Here is a 27,564-nt window from a genome sequence, read left to right as displayed (position 1 = left end):
AATGCCTCCACAAGACTTTTAGGTCTCAAAGAACTGGGATCTTATGATGCAATCGCACTTCATAGCTAGTTTTCAATTTGTCCTAATCACAACTGATAGACTGTCAAAGACAGACAAGTCAGGCAACAAACATACATGGAGACAAATGTTCTCAAACGTCTAAATGGGGTCACATCTGTAACGTAGTGGGAAAAGGGCAAAATGAAGCACTACCAGCAAAAACATAATTGCTATTATCCTGATGGTGCAAGTAATAAGGAATGTTAGCACTTCAGAAAGGGTTAGGAAAGGTTAAAGATACCAAATCTGTAACTGAAGTAAAAGTACCACCATGATTTTTAAAAAAATAAAATTAAGAAAATCACAAGGAAGTTCAAGCACTAAGGTCAACAACACAGTACAATCTTTTGAATATTTTATAAATTTAAAAATGAAGTATTAATTACGAACCTTAATGCCAAAGTGTAGGTTCCAGGTTGCCGTTGGCTTTCACGAATGAGGTAGCTTCCCTCTGCAACGCTTAATAATTGGTCAGCTTCCTCCCTTGAGATCATCCCATGGAATCTAAGGAAAAAAATCCCTTCTGAAACACACGTTTTCACTTTTAAATCACCTGTTCTTCTTTTAAAAACCACCAAGCACAGTAATTAAAAAAAGACACAAACATAAAAGTGACTGATTTTTAGGAATCTACATCTTAAACTAATCTCCCTTTCTGCCTGCATTTGAAGTCACTTTAAATGGTTTAGAAAGGCTTCTATGAAACAATATCTATGAAATTAGTATATTGCTTTTAAAATCTGCATCTATCAATTTAATATGTAGAAATAAATCCATTTTCTCCTGCTGGCTTCACATGTTTTGTGCCAGTGGCATGCAATACAACATTTTGCAGCATTCAGGGACTTAATGGCAATTTGCTAAAAACTTGGGGATGACATATAATCTCAGTAATTACTGGTGTAATATCCCAGCAATACTACACATCTTTTACCAAAAAAACCCCCAAGTAAGATCTACTTTGTTTCCCCACACTAAAATCTAACCATCTTTGCCTTAGCAGTCTGAAACAGAAGACACACATATACTGTACACTTGTATTGCATTTGTGATCCAAATCTCTTATTTTCCTGCACACAAACACCTTCTGCAAAAGCCAACTGGAGGTGGGGGTAGAAAGAGACAACCCTCTGAAAGTACAGAAACATGTTTTTCTGACTTAAGGTAGCACTCAATGATATCCATATCCATCAGAAAACGCAGCTGTATATTTTAGGCAGACAAAAGTGATGGTACTGCAATAATAATGTAATGGTGAACAGGACACACTGCTGTAAAACACACAGCAGCAGCAAAGGCCTCAGAACAAACACTTGCAACCTCTTCTGTAATAATATCAACCAACACAGTCAAGATAAACCACTTTCAGAGATGTATGTTACTTACTCTCTTCCATAATATTTGGGTCTGTTCTCTACCTAGAAGAAACAACAGAAATTGTAATGTTTCATAACAAGTGAACCTATACAGTAAGCATACTGTCCATAATATAGTATTAAAAACAGAAAGGGATATAAAGTGAAAGTACAGACAAAAGTCATCTGCTATCCCAGGATCTTCCCTGTGAGTGGAATACAGGGAAACCAAAGGTAGACCTCTGGGAAACATCGCACTCTGAACGGCTTAGAACTGACTGAGCAAGAATGAGCCACTTGGATCACATCATCCTCAGCGCTCCACTGGTACAAACTGATGGCATTAAGTATTGCTTGTACACACGGCCAAAAAGGGGAAACAAAAGATTCATTTCAGGGGTGTAAGTGCACTATATTGTTAAATGCACTAATACAGTGTAACATCTATAAAACTCTTAAGTTTAAAAGTTATCATCCATCATAGAGCTGTCGGTGCCACTGCTGTGAGAAATTAAGCCACTACCATATCCCCTCAGAGTGAGGGCGAGTGGTAGATTCAACAAGCAAGTGCCTAAGTCTTGCACTTCTTGACTTCATTAAACTGTGCAATCAGTAGTATCACCTAAAAGACCTCAACAACAGGTATGCACGTGTTATGCTGTGTAACACTAGCTCTTCCATGCTCTAGAGAGCATACAGTGTAAATGCAGAAAACACGCAAGGGTGTCAGAACACAATTTGCCTGCCAAGTATTTCAGATGAAGTAACTAATCTGCAGTTGTCCAGGAAGTTGAGAGACAAGTGAGGAACTACAGACCTCCCAGAAATCAGCTTAATAAATATCCCTCCTTGCTACATTTAAAGGAAGAAACGCTTTGGAGAGTAAACTTCAACATTTATACAACTGGAACTACAGGAGTACAAAATGATCCAGCTATAATAAACCACAAAATACTCACAGTACACTTTAGTTTCTTTTTTTCCATCTTTTCAGGAAAAAGCCTACTAAAACTGGCACTTCTCTCCAGTTATCTTAGCGGAGTATAAATAAAGATTTCAGATGTCCAAAACAACAACAAAAAATACATCCTGGTGTACAGCCTAATAACAACTCTTCCACATTCCCACCAAATAAAAAGCTATTGTGATAGTTCATCACTTTTAAAAATCATTTAATCACTGGAAAGATGTAAAATGTTCTAAAAGATTTCCTTTTCCTACATAACAGCAAACAAGAGTTGACCAGTGTGATAACTCGGCCTGAAGAGATTGGATCATTTCAGAAAAGAAGAAAAGTCTTACATAGTTTTTGTTAAACGTAGGCTATTTCTTCAATAGGAAGACAGCAACATGAATGGCAAAAAAATGCAAACATTTTATTGTTGTTATTACAGAAACTTGCAACAATTCGTTAACTAAAACCCCCAAGATAAGACATTAGTCTCAGGCAGTTGTTAAAAAAAGAATCCTGTTATGGTAAGATTTTGTTGCCTGTCTATTGAGATTTTATATTTATCTCTGTGAATACAGTGAATTTACATGACAGAACTGGAAAACTTATATAGGCAAAAGGATTCCATTTCAGAAATGGATTAGTAAAGTGACAGGACATCTTCAGAGTACTTGCAAAAACTAAGACAAATTATAATATTATACTCTGTGTGCAAACATTTGAAAATGTAAACTGGTGGATGACTGGACAAAAACTGCTGGACTTCAGGCAGTTGTAGCTGGGTTTGCAGTTCATCTTGGTGGATGATGAGTTAAAAAGGAAAATAAGCACCTCTGTGAACACTGAGTCTCTACTGATCAGTTTTACCAACTCACAAACTCAGTATAAATGTTGATGTGTAACACTGTTTGCTTGTGTAAGACTCAGTGCAACTGGAACACCAATTCACTGAGTTTTATTGCCTGTTTTTTGGTGTTTTGTTTTTTTAAATTTATGATATTTGGGGCTTTTGACATCTAGATTGAATGTATACATTTAGACTCTAAGGCAACTCCAACAGAACTCAGCAGGGGCATTCTAATTCGCTCAGAATTAGCTGGGCTACACACACACTTAGTGCAGTCCACGTGAACTTACAAAAACACAGATTTCTTGTAAGCCAAATTTACCATTTAAGACAGTAAATACTGTTCTCCAGCTTCCTATAATGCTTCCTACAAGTATCGTTACACCAGCTTTACTCATAACAACTTAGGCATAAGAGGCAGTGTGACATTTGTTCTTACTTCAGGTATCCCTAACTGCACCAGAACTAGAAGCAACATGCAGCTTTCTTGGTCTTTTGAGTCTGCCTGGACTTCAAAAAGTTCCTGCCAGACTGTATTTCTACAAATTACAGTTGCAGGCACCCACATATCTTCCAGCTGCATTTCAGAGCTGAAAGCCAAAACACTTCAGCTTAGAAGCCTCAGTAGCCTAACTTTCATGCTTGGTCAGCCTTAAATCACGGAGACAAAACCAAAACATCCATCCAGATTGGAACTAAAACCCACCTAAGAAAGGAAATACGTTTTTAAATAAAATGAAAGCAGTAGCAAGAAAATGGTCATTTTAACTAAAGCTGTTAGCTGAAAATACAGTGCAGTTGTCCTCTGCAGGCTTTCTTTCTAATTTGGCAGTATTTTTGGACCAAAGTAGCGTTGAACATGAGTGAAGGCAGCCTTAGCTACTTCATTTTCTCTGTATCCAGCAAAGATCAACTGAATGCTAAGCCTTTTGACTTCTCAGGGCTTTTTATTTATGAGAAAAATTTCCTACTGCTGTTTGTTTGGCCTGTGTCTGGCACAGTTCTAAAAAAAGGCTTCTAACTTAAGGGGGTAAAAACCCAACAAACTGTGAGATAGTTGATTTCAATGTGCTTATTTGTATAGCACTGATGCAGAGGCCACAGAAAAGATTCAGGTCTCACTATAATACTTGCAAAAACCATAAAGGTCAATGAGATATCCACTACTGTTTCATTCTGATTTTTTCAAACCGAGGTATGAAGCAAATGAATCCAAGTTTACGAACAAATAAAAGGGGCAGACTTGGCAAGTGCCTTACAGTAGCCAGTCCTTTGGAAAAGAGCTTAGTTACCGTCAAAGCTGGGAAGTCATTCTGGTTGAGTGTCATACAGATAAAGCAATCTTTGAGAACAGGTCTAACAAGGGTGTGCATTATATATGCTCATCTATGCTATGTTTCTTGACTGCCCGTAGAGGCCATTTTCACAAGACTACACAGAGATGCTGTTCGACAGGCTTGTTAACTACTAGCTCTGAATTAGGATGAAGTCTCATAATAGGATGGAAAAGGCCAGTGATTTTAATTATCTCCATCATTTGTCTGTTTGATATTTTCTCATACATAGTTATTTAAAATTTATCATGGAGTCCATTCATACAGCAGTCAAGGATGCCCTAAATATGCTTGCACATGCACACGTGTGTATATAAAAGATTATATGTACAACAAATACAAATTCCATGAAGGTAATACAATATTAATTGGACAAATTACAATTCAGATGTAAGCCTCATGTAGAAGTCAAGCATCCTTAGAATGTTAAGGAATCACCAACTTTACAAATTAACCTCACACAGTGTTAAAAGCTTTGGCTCTGCCGCATCTTCACAATAAAAAAAATCCCAAATGAATGCTTTTTACGTCAGCGTAACTTCACTGATCCGTGTGTTGCTCTGATATGAAACTGATGTAACAGAATAGAAACTCTAATTCTCCGTATTTGAAAAGCATTTCATTTTAAGTAGGTCATTCTGTTGAATACACCTCTCAGTATCAGCACTTGTACAACATGTGCTTTTGTACCTTAAATAAAAGGTTGCAGTTTTTATAGTGTAATTTCCAATTATTCTTTAACGAGTGCTTTTTCCCTAATCATCACTCTTGCTTACGTCATCAAGTGGAATACCATAAGGCAAGAGGAGCAATTTACATGCTAATACCTTACCAAATTACATGTTGTTCCCTCCCGCTGACCTCTTTGATGTTCTCTGGACCAAAATTATTTTCCTAATATTTATGAATTTGTTTATACAGCTGAATAATTCAACCACTTAGGAGAAGATTCTGCTTCCCACTGACTCATGCATGGCTGCTAATAGAAACCCAGCTGAGAAAGAGCAGATCACAAAGCTCAACACTAGCAGAAGAGGCTGAGACCAGAGAGAAAGGTTAAATATGTTACTGCTTGCTGAATATATTTTCACTTCAAATCTGGCTCAGCTGCATAAATTGCGCAATACTTATAACAAAAAAACAATCATCTGCATTATAACAAATTAATGCAGAAGTAGGAAAATGCACACGGATAATGTACTATTTCAATTTTACCTTTTTTAGGTAAAAAAAGCTTCAAATAGGTGGGTTGTTTTAATATAAATGAATTCTTTAATGAGACATGTAGTATTTAATATGCTCTGTTCTGCAGCTAAATACCTGCCACTGACTGATTCTTTTGTAGCTCTATTTTATTTAGCTCAATTCTCACTAATTTCTAAAACTTGCAGCTTTTATTTCTCAGTTTCTACAGTAACGTTCATGGTGCAGACAAAGGTTTAGTCTGCAGAATTCAAGAAACTATTTTAAAAACACAGAATATATCTTCTTTTTTCCATTCACTCTAGCACAGGGAAAGTTTTACACTTATTCAAAGTTTGTCATATATTATAATCCTGTTTTGGAATAAATTCATAGAAATACAACATTATAGACACTAATGTAGTGCATTTCTTTCTTCAGTTGCAGAGTGTTTTGATTGCTTGTGGTATTTTTGCCAATCCCCCATTGACTCTAACAGACTACCTGTTTGTAGAATTAGACCAGGAGGACCTCTATGTAGGGATGCAGTAAGCTCAGATGCTCTCCAAAGAGCTTGGATGAAAGGTTCATGCAGGACACCACGCATCCACAGCAATTTTTCCTCCCTATAACAATCCAACATTTCAATTTGCCACCTGTATAATAACTAACAAAATTTATAATTAACAGAATTAAAATTCAGTGATAACAAGGATGAGAAAATTACAGTGGTCAGTGTAATTCATATTTGAAGAAGCTTTACACAGATGCTTTTATATTTGTCTGGCAAGAGCATGTCTCTTGTTTGATTCTGAAAAGGCGGCAATCTGGATCTCATCAATAGTTGAAGGATTTCCAGCACTCCAGAGGCAGAACACAATTTTTATTTTCAGATACTGAATACACATTAAATTTATATCTCTGCTTATTTGACTGGATAGGCTAATAGTATTCTAAGAAATACTATGAAGGAGAACTTGGTATAAAATTTGCTTGTGGCTTCTAATCACCTAGGGCAAAAAGACCCCAAAGCTCTTCTTTGCTGTCAAACTAGCATGGGATATAACAGATTTTACTGAATTTACCAGACCCCTTTATCAGTTTATAGTTTCTCCCTGACTATAGGGTATGTGTGCACTGTGCAGTTCACAAAAAAACCAATTACAATTGTTATCTGCTGTAAGATTTCCTTAACTGCTACTACTTTCCTACTACTTACATTTCTGATTATTTTTTTTTGGTTGGTTGGCTGCTGTTTGTTTTTTTAAAGAAGCCAAAAGGCATATAGATAAATGAAGATTCTAATTCTCTAAGAATTAAAACATTCACACCTGAGGCTCTCAAAGTATCTAATTAAAGAAACTGAAGAATTGTCACTGATCACAAGAGCTATGCAACTTTATGAGCAACACTGTAAGTCTGTCACTATATGAGTAAACAATAGCAGGGCTCTGAGATAAGACTCTGCCAACAAAACCTACAATGATTTTACAGGCATAATGTCAGCACCTCAATGAACAGTGTCAGAAGCCTACCAAATATCCCTCATACGCTTTACAGTACGTATATGTATAATATATTTACACACATACTAGCACTTCTTCCACCAGTGAAATATTTTTGAGGAGAGTAAGGAAAAAGCAACTGTTCAACAGTACCTAACAACAATAAACACAACCCATTGGAAGCAGGGAGTAAAATACTTCATCCTACCCAGGTGAGCACTCTGTACAATCACAAACCTGTATTATAAGACTAAGCTCCTACAAGACTTCAGACATTTTGTATATTAATATAATGAAAACCCCTATCATAGAAAATTCACAAAATAGAAAGGAACCTTCCTAATAATGTTGCAATGGGAACAAAAACCTGGAAAACCTCCCATTCTTTCACAGCTTAGATCTTCCCTCCAAATGTCCACCCTAACTTACCTGATGTACAGAAGATATCTGCCCAGCAACCTTAACAAGAATACTCCAGCCTGGACCCTCATTAAGAGTAGAAACACTGGTTAAAACAAAACTTTTTGCTACAATGCTTCTTGAAAAATTAATGTATTGCTCTTTCCTATAATGATGTCTTGCTTAAGTGCGATCAGCCATAGCTATACCTTTTATAAAAATACAAATCTATCAAATTAACAGAGGAAAACAAGAGTTCTTCCACTAAATGCAGTATTTCACTTCTGTTAAATCTCTACTTTTTATTTTAAAAACTGAGACTACTTCATAGAATCACAATTGGGCATTTGACATGATGACAGGGAAACAGCTGTTTAATTCTGTAAGTAATACTGCTTGTGGTCTAGGCTGTAAGCTAGCAATGTTCCTGACAGTGCTATGTCCCTCTGTATCCAATACTACGCCAAAGTGACTAATACATTTCGAAGATTAATTTTCTTTCTCTTGGCACATGATAAAAATGCTTAAGTTTTATTGCAGCAATGTAATAACTTTCAGTGGTTATTCAGTAAAAGCTGTGTTTTGTAATACTGCTTAACAAGTCAAGCCTAACATTTTAGCATTTTTGAAACTGAAATTAATGTTTTCAGGTTCCTAACTGAAGCTGCAAGGGAGATGCAGTTGTAAGTGAAATCTTGCTGGCATGGATGTTTGGTATCAGTTAAACCCTCCAGCAACACAGCTCCAGAGAGGTGCTGCTCTGCTGGATGGCAGCTAAGGGCACACTAACAATTTGGGGTCTGCCTCAACTACTGACCCCACCAGCAGGTGTTTCTGTATCACTGCATATCAATGGGATCCCATTGATACTGTTTGGATCCTTAAAATCTGTGGCTCTGCATAGCTTAGCTACTAGTATTAATGAGTCTTAAAGTACTACAGCTCAAATAATAGCACCAGGGGACATTTCAGTCTTCCCTCCCTTGATTTATTGCACACATTTAGCAGCGATGCATGTACAAACGGGTGCATAGCTCCACTGTTCAGCTCTGCTCTTGCTTCTGTGGATTTCTGACCCTAAAAGGGGGAGAAAAGGCATATTTCCGTATATCTAAGAATCAAACCCCAGTAAACTATTCTCATGTATACACACCATACTCAAAATTCTTTTTAACTCTATTTTTAGATCAAATAGATTTCCAGATACCAGTGCCCCCAAGGCTACTTACTCTAATCACAGCATGAAATGCTTGGGTTGGACACCACACAGTATAGACTTGGAATTACTGGACTCTATAGAACTGAATCTTTACAATACCCACCTCACGAGTGCAGGTTATCCTTCTAGGATGGGGAGCTTCCTGTTGCAATTGATACACTGGGAGAAGGCAGAAGTTAAATTCTGATTAATACAGAAGCATTGTATAAGTCAGGCATTTTAACATTAATATTGCTGTTTAAATAAAGAAGACTTTCTGCAAGATTTAGTTCAAGTATACATATATCAAGGTCTCAAAAATTACTTACAAGTCAGAAAAAAGAATGTTGCTACCCAAATTAGGATTATTTATTGTCTTTACAATTAATTGATCATGTACTATGGAGTAACTAGGTGAGACCAGTCAAGTTTCTATCAAGCAGATCAGAAAAGGAATCATAATAAATGCAAATTAAATGTTATTATATGTCAAATCAGGCTGCTGTCACACTTTCTTCAGTAAGCAGATAGAGTCCCATCCTATTATGCTGGATCCACACTCAGTCACCTGAAATATGCCAAGACTTTACAAGAACCATTCAGAACTTTGCAGAATCAAACCCTCTGTTTTTGACACTGCTCAGTGATGACCCTTCTTAACAAAGAGCGAAATGTCCTTTGCATTTGCAGATCTAAAGACATCAGGGAGATGAGTAGCAGAGTAAAACAGTTAAAGCCCAAATAATGATATACACTTACTAGTATCTTCCCTCCCCCTTTTTTTCTTTTTTTAAAAATAAGCCTCATCAAGCCAGAATAAATCTTAGGAGCCAGTTGTAAATTTAATGGTACTAATGCACAGGCTTTCTAATATAATACCAAAAGGAGTGACTTTCGACTTCTATCCCAGTAAGAGTTTGGTTTGGCAAGTCACCTTCAAAATGAGGCTGTCAACGCTAAGTTAGTACTTGAACAGTACTGTAGAGCTGATCAAACAGACATTTGGAATGGTAATCTTTTAAAATTCAATTATGTTTCAATCATTAGTACTAACACCAAGGTCTAATAACATGTGCTGTCACCTTCTTAGGCAATAAGACCATGCATTGATTTAACCAATAGGATTTGACTTCATTACACTTCTCATTTGATTGTGTTTTCCACTGACAAATGCTGTACTTATGTGTGAAGTTACATGCAAATGGAGAAAATGGCAAGATGCCCAATGATACAGCAATCATAAGATAAACTGGAAAAATGCACTCCCTTTGTTCCAAATGAAAAAACCCAATGTTTTTTTCATGACATTACTAAAATCAGTCCTTACCATCCTGTATTGTAAAAACCCCAACTTTTGCAAGTAATGAAGAACAGCACACTAGTATATAAAACACTAATTTTCGTTTCAAGCATAGCATGGCCATTTATTTTTCTAGCACACAGGTTTCCTAGCTTCTGTTGTAAAAGTCATACTTGATGGCACTGGGCCTTGACCATACCTAATTCGGGGAACTGTAGAGTGAAGTTCAAAGGAAAAAAAATAAAACTCACAGAGCAAATACGGATTTCTCTGAATTTCACAGAAAAGCAGTGGAGACTCACAGTCAGTATGCTCCGCAGAAATCAGCTAAAAACTGAGAACTCTTTCCCACCTTACTTCAAGCCAGGCTGAAAAGATTTTCTGGAAGGAAATTCTTCTTCTCAAAAGGCAGTACCTTTCTCCACTTCCAGTCAGAAACATAGCAGGTAGACCAGTTAATTTATAAAACAGAATGCCTATTCCTCCTCCTCTAACTGATGTATGCAATTCAAACTGTTCAATACCAGTTTACATGCTGTAATTATTGCCAGGGAAGTCAAACAAGACATTCCTTTTCATCCATCATGAGACAGAAACATAATCAAACCCCTTGACTCTGCACTTAGTTCTGAACCATGGGAAGAGTTCACCATGGCAAACCATGATGGCATAGGAGAGTGCATACACATTCAGACTTGCCCAAGCCTTCAGCTCCTGGCAAGCTGCCAAAAGATTTGGTATTAGAGGAGTGGAACTCCCTGTTATAAATTATGGCACGGAATAAACCAAACAAAGAGGAAGAGTTCCCCAAGTTCTCAGAAGGTACAGAGCTGTGATTCATTGTTAATGCTTACAACAGGAAGCAAAATACACAGATATCAGTAACAAAAATGTATTGCAGTGATGACTACTGATGTTAACACCAAGGAGCAAACTGTCTCAGTTTTATCTTTCAGCCCTCTGCTGCAAGAAAAACACTTGTTCAAATCATCCTGTGTGCAAATTCTCTAATATTAAGCGGCTGACTTGGCATATGACAAACTACTGGTATAACAAATGATGATTCAAAAGACGCTGACAGGCTTTGCCACCAGGTTCACAAACAGACCAAGGTCTCAGCTGTCTCAGTTACAGGACAGCAATTGCATATGTTGGCAATTATTAAAAACTGTTCAAAGTCATCTATCTGATGAAAACACTCAAGCTGGACAGAATACAAGTCTTCAGTCTTTTTTTAGACATTGTCTTTCTATTTTCTTTAATTAACATAAATGTATTTTAAGAGACCCTGACATTCCTAAACTGTTAAGGTGTACACAGTTTTGCCAACACCTGTAATTTTTACTATGATTTTCACAGCATCTGACTATTTTCTTTCAGCCTAAGCAGTTTGAAATGTCTGATGAGACATGTTCTCATTTACAGAAGTCACCTGATGTTCATCTTGGACAGAAGATCTGATCACTTTAACAACTCAAAAGCTGGAAACCAAACCCAAACAAGAAGGCTGATTTATGAGTTTTAAGGCCTAACTGTGATTTTTGAATGCATCAGGTTGGCAATGGCAGGGACAGAACAGAAACAACTGACCTCTGTGAGCCATTAACAGAAGACTGGCTCAGGTGACAGAAGAGGTGGTTTTGTAATGCTTGTTTAATTCTACTACATATATTTTAGCTGACAAAAATACTTTGTTCTGTTTTCTTAAATTTACTCTCTTTCTAACCCTGCTTTTCACTAAGCCTTTAAGACCAACCCAAAATCTCCCAAAAGACTGAAAAGAATCTCCCACTGCAGGATTTAAACCTTTTTGAAATAACTACATTTTCTCAGGTGCTACATCTCCCCAGTCTTTAGAGAACATTTTCATCATGTGATATGTTGGTTGAGCAAATCCCTTTAGCCAGCCTGAAGACACCAAGTTTGGGAATATATACAAAAGAAAATGCAAATATTAAGTCTGATGTCTCTAAACTGTTAAGTGTGTTAAACACACAAACATTCTGCTTTCAAAATCTGCTTTTAAGAGAAGACTCTTCTTTCTTGCTGTGCCTCCTCAAGTCTCAAAATATCTTGCACCTTAACCTGTCTACAAAGAACGAGAATTTAGAGGTGAAACACTGTGGGAGCTATAATGCTTTGCTACAGTGCCATTTGCCTTCTGTTCTCTTCAATCTCCCTGAACCTCCAGCAGCACTACCAAACAACAGGCCACCCCTTTACATGGGTTTGTTTTGTTTTGTTAATTAGGAATGAAAACCAGCAAGCTGCAAAGTTCCCAAGGGAGTGGCACTCTAATCTGTGGGCAACACATCCAGCCTACTGCCCTGTGCACCTGGCTAAGGCAGCCTGCAAGGCCAGCTTCCTCTCAGCTAGGGCACACATGTGGAAGAGCTGCAGAGCCCAGGCGAGCAGCTGGTAGGAAACTGGGCCCTTCTAGTCAGGGCTCCAAAAATTTGTCACGCCAGGCCAAACAAATGTTCTCATTTTACTACATCAGCAAATTCTGGGGGAAAAACTATTTATTTTGAGTTTTTCAAACCATCTCATGTCTCAGCTCTAGTGATACAAGGTACTAGAGCAGAGGAGCCCTAAAAGTTTGTAAGGATACCAACTTTAAGGTATGAATGGGGTTTATATAAGCCCTGGTCTAGGCAGGCAAAGCAATATAAGCCAGACCCACACAGAAGCGGGACCACTTATGTTAGTAAGGTGCAGAAATGTACTCCTCCAAATAATCAGCATCCACTTGTCCTTGAAGATAAACAATTGCACCTATCTCTAAATAAAACCCTTGATGCTTCTTAAACTCACATTTTCATCAAAAAACCCCCGAGTCTCTTAAAGCACCCAGCTGAAACTTTTTCAGCTCTGACTTGGAAAAAACCCCCAAACAAATCCATTGAGATACTTACAGTAAGATTTCCAAACAGGTGGTCTGTATTCATCAGTATCTGAAAGAAAATTGACAAATCTTAATGTTGTGTAGGAATGTTTTAATGTAGATATAACCCTGCAGAAGCACTTGCAGACTTATTGAGATAAATATTGCATGTAGATATAACCCTGCAGAAGCACTTGCAGATTTATTGAGATAAATATTGCACCTATGTTCTAAAATTATTTTTTACTCTCAGAGTACAGAATATATAGAAGAACCTGTTAAAAGTTCCCCCTTTTTACTTAAACTGAAAATATGAAAAGGTATTGTCTTTATCTAGCTAGAATAAAAACTATAGAAATACATTTGCAAAATGGCAAACATGCAGATCAGAAGCTGAAATACTGGTGGGGGTGTGCATATTATTTACTATGGATATATCCATAAGTAGCCTTTTAAATTCTACCAGAAATACTTTTTTAATCTCAATTTGTATTCCCATAAATCAGTTTTTATCCAATTTATTCCTGCCATTAGCTTTTTCCTCTTCTGGAGGGAAATTAACAACTCCTAAAATAAAATCAGAGCATGTAAGTACTATGAAATATTTTGAAAAAAAGGAGGTTTTCTTTCATACTGAGTCAAGCTCTACTTGGAAGCTGTCAGTATGTATTAAAAGTACCAGCATACTTCCAATTCCAACTTTTAATTCTCAAATAACACTAAAAAGAAAAAAAGCCCAATGTTTTCTAAGTTCTGTCACCCTTATGATTTGCTGACAACTGACCTGACAACCTGAGCTCAGGGCTCTGTTGCAAACTTTGTCTCTGATCCACTGTTTTTACCACTCTGACCAGCTTTAGCATTGGTGCTACAGGTTACTGAGGTTTTCTGCAAGATGCTGTGCTTATCTGCCTTGGAGCTGGTGGGAGTTGCTCAGTGCTCATTACACCACAGGGTCACAAATTGAGACAACCATTCAGCCAGGCAGCCAGCCTTACTGTTTGAAGCCTCTTCTCACTGCAGCATTCATTTCTGAGCTCCGTTTGCAATTGTCTGCTCAGTGGAACTACCTGCTGCGTTCAACAAACCCTTAATTTCTAGGTTTTATTATAGGTTACGTAAAGATCAAGCAACCTGGGAACTTGTTGCTTGAATTTTGGCCTGAGTGGTATCTCCACCTGAGAGTCCTTAAGGCCTCCAAAACTGCGCCTGAAGCTGGGAAAGGATTTTGCTTTGCCTCCCCTTAGGAAAAGCAATCTGCTTTCTTCAGATATTTGCTATAGTTCATCTCTCCCACCTACAGTCATGTCAAAATATCTCTAAATTAGAGCTTAGTGGAGTAAGATATTTTCCAGTTTAATTGGCCCAGACCCTCCCCAGACCCACCCAGCATACTCTCTGCCCTGCCTGAGCTATCATTTTGCTCAATTTTTAACCCTGCACTTTAGTGCTACACAGGAAGAGGGTGCAGTCCTTACAGACTACTTTGGTGGCAAGTGGGGTTTATACATACAATTTATTATGACTTTATTATTAAGGCGGCACTTGGTCAAACTGCCATCCCCCAGAATATGATGGATTTCGATCTTTGCAAGGTCCTGCAGATGTGCTACCACATCCTAGGGATCAGCCAGAGCACCTCGAACCTACACAGAGACCTTCAGTGGCCCGCACTGTACTACAGCAGGGAAAGAAAATCAGCAGCAACAGATGCAGCCATAGTTATTTGTTCCTACTTTGATACATTTAATTAAGGCAGTGCAAGTCGATTCATTCCAGAAGCATTGTAACATGATCCCTTTGCACTGCAATGTCGCATGGAAAAGGGGCAAAACTTGCAAGTAAAAATAATGGGTTTAGTCCCAGAAGGCAACTCTTAGCCCACTAGCGGAATTTTCTTTTGCTATAGTCTGTTTGTTGGCAATATATCCACCAGTTGAATTTACAAATAAATAATTCAAGTAAAGGACAACACACTATATTTGTAAAATACGAGCTGACTGTTATGAAAATACAAGTATCTTGGCAGTCTAAGCTATACTTGCTCACACTCAAGCCATATAATTGTTACAACTAAGGGCAGCATGATTATAAAACTGAAAAGCAACAATACTTGTGCCAAACAAAAAACCCCAAACCTTGTTAAAGTCAGGCAAGAACAGCAGTAACTTTCATACAACAAACATTTAACATTCAGAAATTGGAAGGAATGATTTATGTTATGCAGCTGTGCACAAGGATTTTGTTAGAAAACCTGTCGGTGAGCTTTATTGCCTTTACAGTGTGAGAATACCCTCCGGCCATCCCACATGCGGTAATGAAAAAACAAAAGGTCATTTCTATTGTAATTTAAAAAAAAAAGTTATCTGATATAAAATATTGTAGCAGCAAGTACAGCACAGTAACGATGAAGCAGAAGGTCTACAGTGTTTGTTTCTGTGCAAGAATGTTTCTATTACTAAACCACCCCACTGAACAAAGGAAAAAACCAGAATCAACACAGACATCAGGCCGGTCTGTTAGTTACCTGTTTTTAAAGATTAATTGATGTGGTCCCATTTAACACATCGTCAGTTTTTTGAAATGTGTTATTAGGAAAAGGGCTTGATTTTCAGATAGTGCAAGCTTTCATGAACAGCATCTCCAATTAGGCATCCAAAGCACCCGAAAAGCACTTTAAGGCATGATAAAAAAACCCAGAGAAAATGCATACATTTTCTCACTAACGCTGCACCACTTTCTAATTAACGCCATAAACTCTACGCTGTCAGTTCTCAGATTTTTCTATAGCTCCCATCAGCACAGTATCTCAGCTCTGCTAAATGTTTCCATGATAAAATAAAATCGTTTTCTACAAGCTGTGCATCGTGTTTTATCTTAACTGTATTTTCTGCCTTAAGTGAGATGCAATTCAGCTTAAAGCTGCTCCTCTCCAAAGGTCTACAGCAGAAAACATGAATGCATAAACTGATGCTACCAGCTCTGCCCAGATGTGATCCTGCCAGCACTAGTAAGACTTTTGTCAGCATGAGGGCACATTCATCAGCAAGGACATTTTAGATCAGACACACTGTCCACATACATAAATTGCAATTTCAAACTGAGACCAGTTTCAAGCTGACAGATACTGGTGCCGAATAGTCTTCCTAACCTTTAAAAGTGAAAACATTTGATCATTTCCCATTATCCCAAGTAATGACAGGTGGTGATTTTTTTTAATTCTTCAGATTTTTGTTCTGATTAGAAGGATATATGTATAAGATTTTGTTTTTACGTAATATAACGGGACGACTTAAAATTCTCTACCCTGAATCCATACTGATATCTAATAATTTTCCAGCCTGGAATAGGTCAGAAAAGAAACGGCTGTCTGCCCAAAATCTGTACTTTCAAGCTTCTAAATAGACCTGTCATAGTATAAATACGTATGTGGAAAGAGTAAGAATATCTTAAAGTGATACATCACTTGAAATCCCACTGGGACTCAAAGCTATATGCAAAGTTAGGGGATGGGGGAAACAATGCTGCAGGACACATGAAAATACACATTTACAGTCCTTTACCCCACAGAATCAGTTTTTGCTCTTGAACCCATAGCAAAATCAAACTTGTCTTTGAAGCAAGCATCTTATCACAGACCTGTAACAGCTAGCACCTCTAGTTCAGGCATGGACCTACGTATCTTTACATACCCTATGTGACAGGTTTGCCAGCCCATCTCCCTCTCTCTCCCCAGTGGACAAGGACAGGGATGATCCCTAACTATTAAAGAATTCTCAGCACTTTCCTGCCACTATCTTCTTTCCTCCCAAACACACTCTGCTCCTCTCTTTTCCAGGACTTTGCCTTCCCCCAGCCTTAGCAATCTTCATCTGCACACAAGACCTCCCCCCTCATCTTGAGCAATACTTTGGTTTGCTCCCCACTGCTGTCCTGTTAGGACCCACCTACCCAGCCCACTCTATCTGTTCAGCTTCTTATTCTCAAGCCATCTCATCTCTACTCAAGGCTTCCTTGAAATCTGCCTAAACACAGAGAAAACAGAGGCAGCAATGCCCAGAACAGCACAACAGGCAGCTTCTGGCAACAGCCCCTTTACAGGCAGAAATGTCACAGTGGGGCAGGAGCGCTGCTTTCTTGGCTCAGTGTGCCCTCCTTTAAGCACACTAATGGGGGGGGGGGGGGGGGGGGGGGGGGCAGAGAAAGGAAACTATGCATCTTGGGCATGAAACATGTGCAATTAAGAAGTGAAAAGCACTGAGTGATTGTCAGAAATACACCCTTGCACAGAAAAGAGCTTCTGCCAACAGACAATCACACAGCCATTTAGAAGTTCATATACAGACACAAATGCTGGGACAGCATTTCAGATTTTTCCATAAACACAAATGTGACTAATTATGACAATACAATGTAGCATTTTACTTGGTTATCTTCCTTCTTTCTTACCCACTTCCATTTTATCCCTTATATAAATCTGGACAACTGTAGTACTTTCAGAGCGTACATTTTAACTGCAGATTTAAACTGTTACTATTGCCTCAAACTGTTTAGACTGCTTGGCTCCGCGTACTCCTTTTACAGAAAGAATAGAAATATTTACCTCTGGTTGGAATGGTTCTTTCTTTCTCCCCACTGAAGATCAGCCAGCTCTATGGTACAGCAGCAGCAGCGTAACTACGTATGGTAACCCCATAGAGCAAATTAGGGCATACTGTGAGGTTTCCTGTAGAGAATTCAGTTTTATTTTTCTTTTACTGTACGTCATTCCCTGCAGCACGATGATCTGTAACATCATGCTGGAGATAAGTTTAACACTGTCTGGGAGGAAATAATGGAGTGGACACAGCACATCTTGCCCCAGACTTTGATTTTATTTGGCAATATCCCTATTGAATACAGGTGAGGCCTCAGGTAGTGAACCTTGTGGAAGTGGCCAGTTCTTAACCATGTGGACCAAGCATCAACATAACCAGGAGAAGAAAATCTAATTTCATGGGTTTTGAACGGATCTAGGACCAAAAAATGGTGTGTGTCATAAATATGAAAAGATGCAATAAAGTATAAAACATTCTTCTGTAAGCCACGGCCTAGGCACTAACCAGTAAGCATTAGCATGTGGTTTAAGAGACTAATCTTGCTTTGTTTGGCAGCAGCATGTGTCAAAATTTAACTCATGGAGAGACACATGACAAGCAGACGTGGCCGTTTGCTGACCCATACAACAGACTCCTTTTTGTGCCCAAAAAACAACCTCCAGAAAATTCCTCCTCAGCCTCAGAATCTTTCTTATTAGCACCTTCTCTAAGCCCAAAGGATGCATATAAAAAAATCTCTCAACTTACAGAAACAAAGCTATAATTTATTTGCTGGTGAGATTCTCAAACCACAAAACCATCACAACAGAAAATGACATTTCATCTCTGTTTTTCAGAGTACAAGCGCCATCAGCATTTCAGTAACTAAGCTCAAGCTAGCACAAAATGTTTTAAGTAGCAGCCAAGCAGGCCCTAGCAGTTAGGGCTTTTATGCACTCCAACCAAAATAAAACTCAAACAGCATTAAGGTAATTAAAGGATGAATGCAGCCACTGCCCTAGGCAGCAGCAGTAAAGCAGATGGGCTACAACACCATGGTTTCAAGGTAAATACGAGAAGCTGATCGCCGGCTGTGGCAGCACCCAGCAGCACTGGAAGCGTTTTGCAGAAGCCCGTGCACAGCCGGCAGCAAGAGCAGGGGAAGGCGATAGCAGGCATCTTCTGGAGAGGGAGCAGCAGGGCCGAGAATGCAGAGAACAGACAGCATATCCCTGTATATTCTGTATATTCAAGAAGGAAAGGCACACACCAAAGGTCCTTTAGCATTCCTAGATGAGACCTTGGGATCCACCTTTTTTCCCCACAAAGCCTCTTTCAATCCCTCTGCTACACCTTTGCTATCAGCACCTGGTAAGTTCAACGATGGTCTGTAATGGGGTGGCAGGCAGAGTCTTGGTGCAAAGAGCAAGTGCTGGGCATGGCTACCTGCCTGTCACATGGGGTTCTGTGGAAACCAACCCATCCCTACCCTGGCAAGCAGGGTACCACCGACACTGCTGCCAAAGCCTGCAGAGAAGTTCATCTCAGACGTGCTCGGTAAACAAGAGGGAAAGCTGCGGTCAACCTTTATTGCCTTGCATGAAATGTTTTCTTAGGAACAAACACTTCTTCAGTATTCGGGTCCTGCACATGAACATAAAAATGGAAACGATTCTCTTCGCCCTTCCATAGCACAGGGGTAACAAATTATTTCTCACATGGGCTTACAGCACACTTTTAAGAGACGTTAGGCAACTTTTTGCTATGGTCCCTTTCTCTTAAATAAAAACTATTATTAATTTGCAGAAAATGTTGAGGTTTAAAAATGACTGAATAAATAATCCAAAAGTAATGTTGCTCTACTAGTCCCTAAAAACAAAGAAATTAATGACAAGAACTTGATGCACACATGTCCTGGGCCCATACGGAAAACGTGTAGGTTTCACAACTAGGGCATCACAAAACTTCCCTTGTTTATGGGAAGATCTCTGCAGGGCTAAGAACACTCCAGGCAGTGAGCACCACATTTTCTCCCAATTCCTGAATATAAAATATACTGTATGACACTCAGCAACAATGACTGATATTTCTAGGCTGCTATTCCATCTTTGATGCTACTTTAATGTTATCCTTGGCATGTGATTTCCTTTGAATTAAGAAAAAAAAGTAAACTTTTAGACATGTTAAGGCTCTTCCTCAGGCAGGCAGACACCATTACTGTAAAGAGCTTCAGTGCAAAAGCTTCCAGATAAACCACCATCTATTTTCTCCACCTTCTCCAGGTGGAGAAAAGATGCCAGACAGGCACCTGCTTTAGCATGCAGGCAGATGTAAGAGCTTGGCACATGTCCTGGCTGCGTGTGGACAGCTAACCCTCCCCACGGAGGATCCCCTGCTCTGAGCCCACTGTGCTGCCAACACAACCCACCCTGGTGGGGATCTGGAGTGGGGGAGCTGTTAAGTGTTAAACTAAAGCCCAGTCCGATCACAGAAACAAATGGCCTCTAGGTTCAGAAAGGAGCTATCACCAGCTTACATGGTTTGCCTCCTGCCAGGGGATGGCAACTTGCAGGCACCCTGCTCAACCACACCCAAGTGTTTTCAGGTTAGCCCTGGTGAAGCTGGCACAGGAGGAAGTCGTTTCACCACTGAGGCCATCCATCCACAGGGATGTCCCCAGGCCCATGGGCAGAAGGGACAGTCACCAGTGACAACTCTCCTTATGCAAAGTTTTATTCCTTTGCCTTGACCTTTGGCACAAGTAGCTATACTCTTAAAGCCCATAAAATCCCATGCACATGGTCAGCTTTGGACTTTTAAAATTAAACTGTTTGCGTTATTTAAGCAAGACAACAGCTGAGTGTACTTTCTTCATATTTTCAAAAGTCATTCCCACCTGGGAGGAGAACAAGAGTACAATACAATCTAAGGGAAAGAGACAAATGAGTGAAAACAGGCATCAATAACAAAAGCATCCCTTTGGCTGCAAGATGGCACTACATCACACACACCGTGCCCCAGGAACTTTTTAAAGGGACAAAACTTATTTTTCTCTGCTCTTTCATCCTCACATTTTGCCTTTACCACTCCAGACAAGTACAATTAGGTTTCTAATTAATACCGGAGTAAAAATGATTAAGAGAAAGCTAGTGTGAATGATGCTACAGAAAGCTACAAGGGCTACTGCCATTTCTGTGACGTGACCAAGTGAGAGACACAGAAGCACTCTCAGCAAAAGTGAAGGGGTTTAAAGAAGGGCATGCTCTGAATAATTGCATCTTGAGGGGGGAAAAAAAGATCACACTACCGTCCTGGTTTCTATAAATGTCTGACCTGGCAGCAATAAATTCTGTGGGAATGCTTCTAATGGGGTTGAATGACACCCCCACTGAAACCAGCTAGAGTTCAATGCCTTTTATTAGCAGGTCTGTTATTACTGCCTCTTTATGAATGATGGGAAAATCTTAATGAGTAATATTTGGCCTATCACAGGCACTGCTGCCTTTAAATGAACTCATCTTGTAAGTGATTAGACCAGTTTGCAAATGTTCTGTTTCTAGATTTTCCTTTAACCAATGCAAGGGAAGCAAGTACTCATTTTTCCTCCTCTTCACCAGATAAGCAGTGGCCTATGACTATATGAGTGATGACAAATAAATATTTTTTAAATCCTCCATTACAAAAAAATTAAAATGCATTTTTCATTTTAAGCTGGAATTTTCATATATGCGATGATAACAAGCAAAACACAGCTGTTGTCCTTTTTCTCTTGCCTGTAGTTTAATGAAGGGGTAGGAAATACCCCTCCCATGAAAGCACAGTTAGCTCACTGTTCAAGAAAAGTTTCAAAACCTCTAAAATTATTTCTTACCGTTGCTACAAGCATAAAAATTTAACCTCAGAGAGGTAAAAAGATGACAAGTGCCACCTTGTGGGCATTGAACAAAGACAGAATTTAATGCTACTTCCCATTTCCAGCCAGGGTACCTCAGCCTCCAGACAACAGGCTGCAGCCAATTTTCAGCATTTCTAGGGACACCATCTCTTCATCTTGAGAAAAGACAGACACGATGGGAACTGCTGCCTGACATGGCTCTGCAGGCTAGCTGTAGGTACAACAGAGTCAGGCCACCAGCTATCTGTAGCCCTCTGATTTACATTGCTACAGGAGTTATGGTAGCTCTACAGACTTACAGGTATCCTGGAATGTCTGGTTTACACAGTAAACAACTTCCAACTGAAAATGTCAAAAATCAAAAATGCCTCTTTAATTTATCTATTTCAAAGAAAACCAGCCTGTCAATTATTTTTTTTTTTAAACTCACTGTGGCAAAACTGACTGGCTGGCTGAGGCCCCAAAGTGCTAGATCAATGAGTTAGGCAGTATTGTATTCTCCCCCTAAGGGCTATTTGAAAGGTCTTCTGCAAACTAATTTTGCAAGTTCAAAACTGATAGAAATATGCCTTTATTGGATGAATCACATCTTTTATATTTGACAGATGATTTGTCCAAGTATCTTCTATATCAGTACAGTAAAGCCTTGGAGGAATTCAGAATAACATCAGGCAACACAAGCCTGAACACTGTAATCAAACTTCCCTGATTTAAATGCAGACTGGTTTTTATTGGAGAAAATATTTTGATCACGGTCAGTGAAATCTGCTTGGCAGCCAGGAGAAATACCTGCCAAGGCTATTGCTCTTACACTGCTCTCATTTCAACCATGGCGAGGGATAATATAGGAGAAAACATTTACCCCTCGATGTTTCCTTTCCTATTTTTTCTTTCCACAAATCCTTCTTTGTCTTCTGTTTTAAAAGTCTGCCTGCACAAAGACTGAGCTCATTTCCCATCACTTGTTTTACTTCTTCCAAATTAATAATACCAACAAGGGCACATCAGTTTTAATGTAACTTTAAGCCAGTGACAACTGTTATAGCCACAGCCGCAAGGCATTCACAAAAATACATTTTTGTCTTGACTCCTCTAATGTATCCAACAGGGAATATTGATTGGAACTGGATTACACAAATGTTCTGAGCAGTCACCCTAATAACAAAAAAGAACAGTATCATATGGCATAAAGGTGTCTTCTAGCTGTAAATTAATCCCTTTCCCTGAATAAGAAGTCTGTCTAGTCAAGGTTGAGCAGAAGAGACCCTAAATAAAGGATGAGTTTTCAGGCATGTTTGAAATGCAGCCCCTCTATCCATTGCATAATGCCCTAAATTGCTGAACGGGGAGGCGTGTTTTATCACCATTCACTTGGTTGCTTTTATTTTTTTTTTCCACACACAGCACTGAGATAATGAACTTATGTTCACTTTCTGTCATTAAAATCCACTTTTAAATAGAGCATTGTGGTTTTACCAAAAGCTGAACCACGAAAGAGCACAACATTTACCCTTCCTCCTTATACATCGGTAAAAATCTGCTGAGAACTTGTCCTCCCTTGCATTTTAGACCAAGATAGCTGCTGTGCACTCATTAGCCTTCTGAAGGAAAAACAAAACAAAACAAACCCACCCATGAGCAGCTCAGGCAAAAACCAGTCACCTGGAGAAAATTAAGAGCAGATCTGATTTCTGACTGCTGTTATAACTGGCCTCAAGATGGACTCACATGTTCCAAAGCACATCTCCCTCTGTGTCAGATGGTCTAATAGAAGCTGTTGCCTTTCCTTCCCCCAAACTTGACCAATTTAAATTCTCAGACCATCAGAGTTATAACAAACCTATTACGATACTTATTACAAACAGATTTTTCATTTTCTTAAACAGTCGTCAATAATACACACCATTGCTCATGCAAAAATATGGCTTGTATTTACGTCCATATTTCCAGAACAGATGCAATATACATCAACGCTCATGGCTGGAAGGAGGACAGACTACCAAGTACCCTTGCCAGGAACCATGATCGTTGTACAGTGTCACGAAGGAAACTCCTAAAAACATTATTGGCAGTGTCAGGGAAAGGGAAATGAACACAACATGGTGGGATGCCTTTTCTTGAATTGGAATTAAGATTTTACACCAAAAGTAATTTTGCAGTTGCTGCGAGCTTTTCCCCAGTCTGAAAGCTGCAAGTGTCATTCCTTACCTCTTCCTGTTCTCCTACAAAACATCCAAGAGGCCTCCAACGGCCCAAGGTAGGATGTTCCAGGTAGAAAAGCGGAAAACTTCACATTCCTTTTTGGCAATTCCATGGCTCAATATTACAAGTGCAGTCAGATAACTACAGCAAAAGGTATTTACCAATCAGCCTCACCCAGTTTACAGCATTAAATCCATCTTTTTCATAACTCTCTTCCTCCTCAGCAAGTTCACCTGCTGCACTAGGCAGGAACAAGGAAAAGGAGAACGAGCAGGTGTGAGGTCCAGTCCGTGGAGAAGTTGTGCTCTGGGTCCTCTTTTGCACCACCCAATGCAAAGTGGGGCTGGAACAGCAGCCAATCAATCATCTTGAATGTGGTTTAGCAGCTCTGCAAGCACAGGTTTTCTGCATGGGCCCCCAGTTTGTCCTGTTTCCTCTGCGTTTGGGTGGATGAAAGCAGAGCAGTGGAGCTGGGAACAGGCTGCTGAAAGGAGAGCTGAGCTCAAAGGTTTATCGCCGCCCAGAGGGAACAGGAGAGCTGTCTGGAAAGCTCAATATGATCAATGCTCAGAGATAACCTCCAAGTCCTTTTCTGGGCAACTCCATACGTTTCTTTCCCCCTCAAGAAAATTAATTCAGATGGTTTTCTTGTCTCTGTTTTGAAGTTCTTCCTCCTTTTTTCCACTAATTAGAAGAAAGACAAATAGCTCTGCAAATAATGGAAATGTGGGTTTATTACCTCTCACTTTATCGTGGCACCATGTTAAACAGGAGGTTTTCAACAATTATCAGCTGCATTTCTGGAATATTGATGCATCCTTACTGAAACTGAGATCCCATGGGACTGTCCACAAGTGAAAAACAGACTTTGTCCTAAAGAACAAGATGCCTCAACAGAAAATAGGAACAGTTGCTGGTGAAAGAAGCGGAAGTCCAGGTAGATGAGATCACCCTACAGCTCAAAGATCAGTATCTCTATTCCCAAGTCTCCCTAACTCAATAAACCCCCAGCCAGCATTGCCTCTCTAGGTAACAGCTCTTTTGGTGTCTTTAGCTCCACTTTGGCTTTATAAAAAGAACCCTATCATGGCAATTGGCAGCATGGGAAAACAAATACAGACACTCCCAGAATGCTGCTAGCAATTGTCAGACACAATTGAGAAATACAAAGGATTTATGTACAGAAATAAGGGCAAATGCTAATACAGCTCTGAGACACAGCAAGCCCTGTCTGTGTCTTCCATGGCTGCTCTTGCACAGCAACGTGAGAAGAAAGATGCCTTCCAAAAAAGGCAGAGTCTTTATATTTAAGAGTCATGACTAACAGAAGAGCTACCCCATCAACAAAGCATTTAAGAAGCAGAAAAAAGCTCTTCCTGCTTCTCACAGACCTTTCTACTAAGTGGAAAAAAATGCCAACAAGCTTAGCAGCTGAGTTAGCCAGTGTGAGCTCTCCCTTAGACTCACTCATCTCAGAGGCTTTTTGGAGGCATCCCTGCGAGTTACCATCCCAGGAGCACAGCATAATCTGTCCCACCCCAGGGCTCACCATGCTTCAGGACAGCAGTGACACAGGGGCTACATTTCACCTCCTGCAAACTCTGAACCTGCAGAAGAGCTAGTTAGGACAAAATTATCATCTTGCTTTGGTCTGATATGGTTGGAGGTGCATCTGGGAGTCAAGGATATCTTCTTAACACAGTGCACTTTCAATAAAAGCTAAGGAGTAAGAGATGCTCCACTCAGTTACTGATGAACCTGCCGGTCTGCCATTGAGGAGGGGCAGACAGGGATGCTGTGACCACAGCTTGCTTTGACATGATGTGGAATGGGCAGATATGCAGTGCAGCCAGAAGCTCCCCCAAAACCACAATAAAGCAAATAGCACAGCCATACGCATATGAACTCACCGTTGGAAACACTCTGTGATGTTACCTCCTCCTCTTCTGTTTTTAGGATGGTAATTTTCCTTCACATACTTGCAAATATTTACTTTGTTATGTACAAACTCAATAAAAAAGTACCTGACGTAATACCTTTACCATGTAAACTCTGATATTGAAATAATATGCCAAAGTTTCTGAACGTTTTCTCACCAGAAGGATCACTATTTTATTTTTAAATACTTCTCTGCTTCTATTAAACCAGTGAAGATTTTTTCAACACTGTCAAGTCCCACTTATAAATATACTGTTTGAAAAAACCTGAAAAGGAAATCAGTACAATTAACTGCTGTGTCAAAATCATGCTTTCTTTATTGGACGATAACACCTGTGTGTGCATGTTTAGCCAGTAAGGCAGAGGTGAGAAAGAACTATATCCTGTTTGGGGTTTTTCTGGGGTTTGTTATTGGTTTTGGTTTGGTTTTTTTTTTTGGTGTGTGTTTCTGTTGGTTTGGGTTTTTTGTTGTTTTGTGTTTTAATGAAAAATGATCCAAGACTGCACTGAAGCATTGTGTCCAGATTCATATGGAAACCATAAAGTGCAAATAAAAAAGTATGGAAGACTCGCCCTACCAAATAATTATCAGCAACTTTTATAGTCTGCTCTGGATTGTATATGTATCAGATACTAATTCAGTATTGAGGAGACTGACTTGTACCCGGCCAATGTGGCAGCAAGGTACTACACTAAAGCACTGGGTTTGCTTTTCAGAACTGTACTATTACTCCATTTTTCACAGTCCCCCATTTATTCTGCATGAGGAATAATTCCATACCTTCTTCTCTACTGCTGCAGCAGTACTCAAAGGCTTTACTACATGCTGCTCTATCATGCTTGCTATATAATTTAAATGGTTGCAGTTGTGGCTCTGCTAGCCATGGTAGCAGACCACCATGCAGTGGGCAACAAAATTCCAGTATTTAGGAAATATTGTTTTACCTTTACTTCTGGAGTAGGAATTTCCCACAAGCAAGCTGTTCCAGGACATTCAGTTTCTGATCAAGGTCAGAAACAATGTTTTTATTTCAGCTTCTTAAATGGCAAGGCTACCTATAAGCAGCTGCTCTTGCAACAAAGGAAGCAGGAAGGAGATGGAGAGGAGGAGTGCAGCAGAGAGGGAACTACCACTTCCCATCAGCATCAGGAACATCCAGCCCCAACCACGTGATGTATTCAACAGTGTCAGATCCTGTCATCTGCACCAAAAATGGATGTGACTGGGCTTCTTCACAGAGATGACCAAGACCAAAAGTGCAGCAAGGTCCAGCTTGTAACTACAACAGTGGTCCGCAACCTGGGGATACAGTTTTCCTAATACATTCTTCCAGGAGACTAAGATTTAGTCATGTGAAAAAACAGACCACATTCTATCAGCAATAAACAAAATTTTTAACCAAAAGCCAACCACCCCTGACAGTTTCCCTATGATGCTTATCACAGAACTGCTAACAAAGTCAAAAAAAAAAAAAAAATCTGGGGACAAATGTATCAAAATATACCATGGAAATCAGACTCCCACAAGAATAAACAGGATTTTATGAACATATTTTCCAGTAACTGAAATCACTTCAGGAACATCACGTTTTTCGTTCAGACAGAAGATGAAAATTTTGAGTGCTGGAAATGTCATATGCCAATCAGCTCTCTCACATTCACAGGGCTGTTGCACACGCAGTAGATACTGCTGGCTTCCCAGCTGGGTGTGATCAATGCCCTTCCCCCTGACTAGAACCAGGACATTGACCCACTAACCCACCGTACAGCTAAACCCGTGAAGAACTGCAGGAACTCTTCTCAGCAACTTCTTGGGTCTGGCTAGCGAGGGTGCTTGAGGCCCAGATGCCATGAAATTATGAAGTCCTAGCTGTATTGTTAAATGCTTCAGAAGACCAAATATCTCAGTGATTTTAAATTACACTTTTCCTTGTTT

General features: G+C 39.5%; 1 protein-coding gene across 3 annotated transcripts in view; it reads right to left on the bottom strand.

The window, feature by feature from the left end:
- CHN1 (chimerin 1) overlaps positions 1-27,564 on the bottom strand; it is a 103,720-nt gene that overhangs the window by 67,002 nt on the left and 9,154 nt on the right. For all 3 annotated transcript variants that reach the window (XM_055812861.1, XM_055812864.1, XM_055812862.1), the window contains 4 exons: positions 13,048-13,086; positions 8,957-9,012; positions 1,447-1,478; positions 451-564 (listed from right to left, as the gene is read on the bottom strand). In XM_055812861.1, coding sequence (XP_055668836.1) covers positions 451-564; positions 1,447-1,478; positions 8,957-9,012; positions 13,048-13,086 — 241 coding nt within the window. The remainder of the gene's footprint in view (positions 1-450; positions 565-1,446; positions 1,479-8,956; positions 9,013-13,047; positions 13,087-27,564) is intronic.

The sequence above is a fragment of the Falco peregrinus genome, chromosome 8, assembly GCF_023634155.1.
Source record: "Falco peregrinus isolate bFalPer1 chromosome 8, bFalPer1.pri, whole genome shotgun sequence".
Taxonomy (NCBI): domain Eukaryota; kingdom Metazoa; phylum Chordata; class Aves; order Falconiformes; family Falconidae; genus Falco; species Falco peregrinus.
The sequence above is the reverse complement of the archived record's forward strand: the minus strand, read 5'-3'. Positions and strand labels throughout refer to the sequence as shown.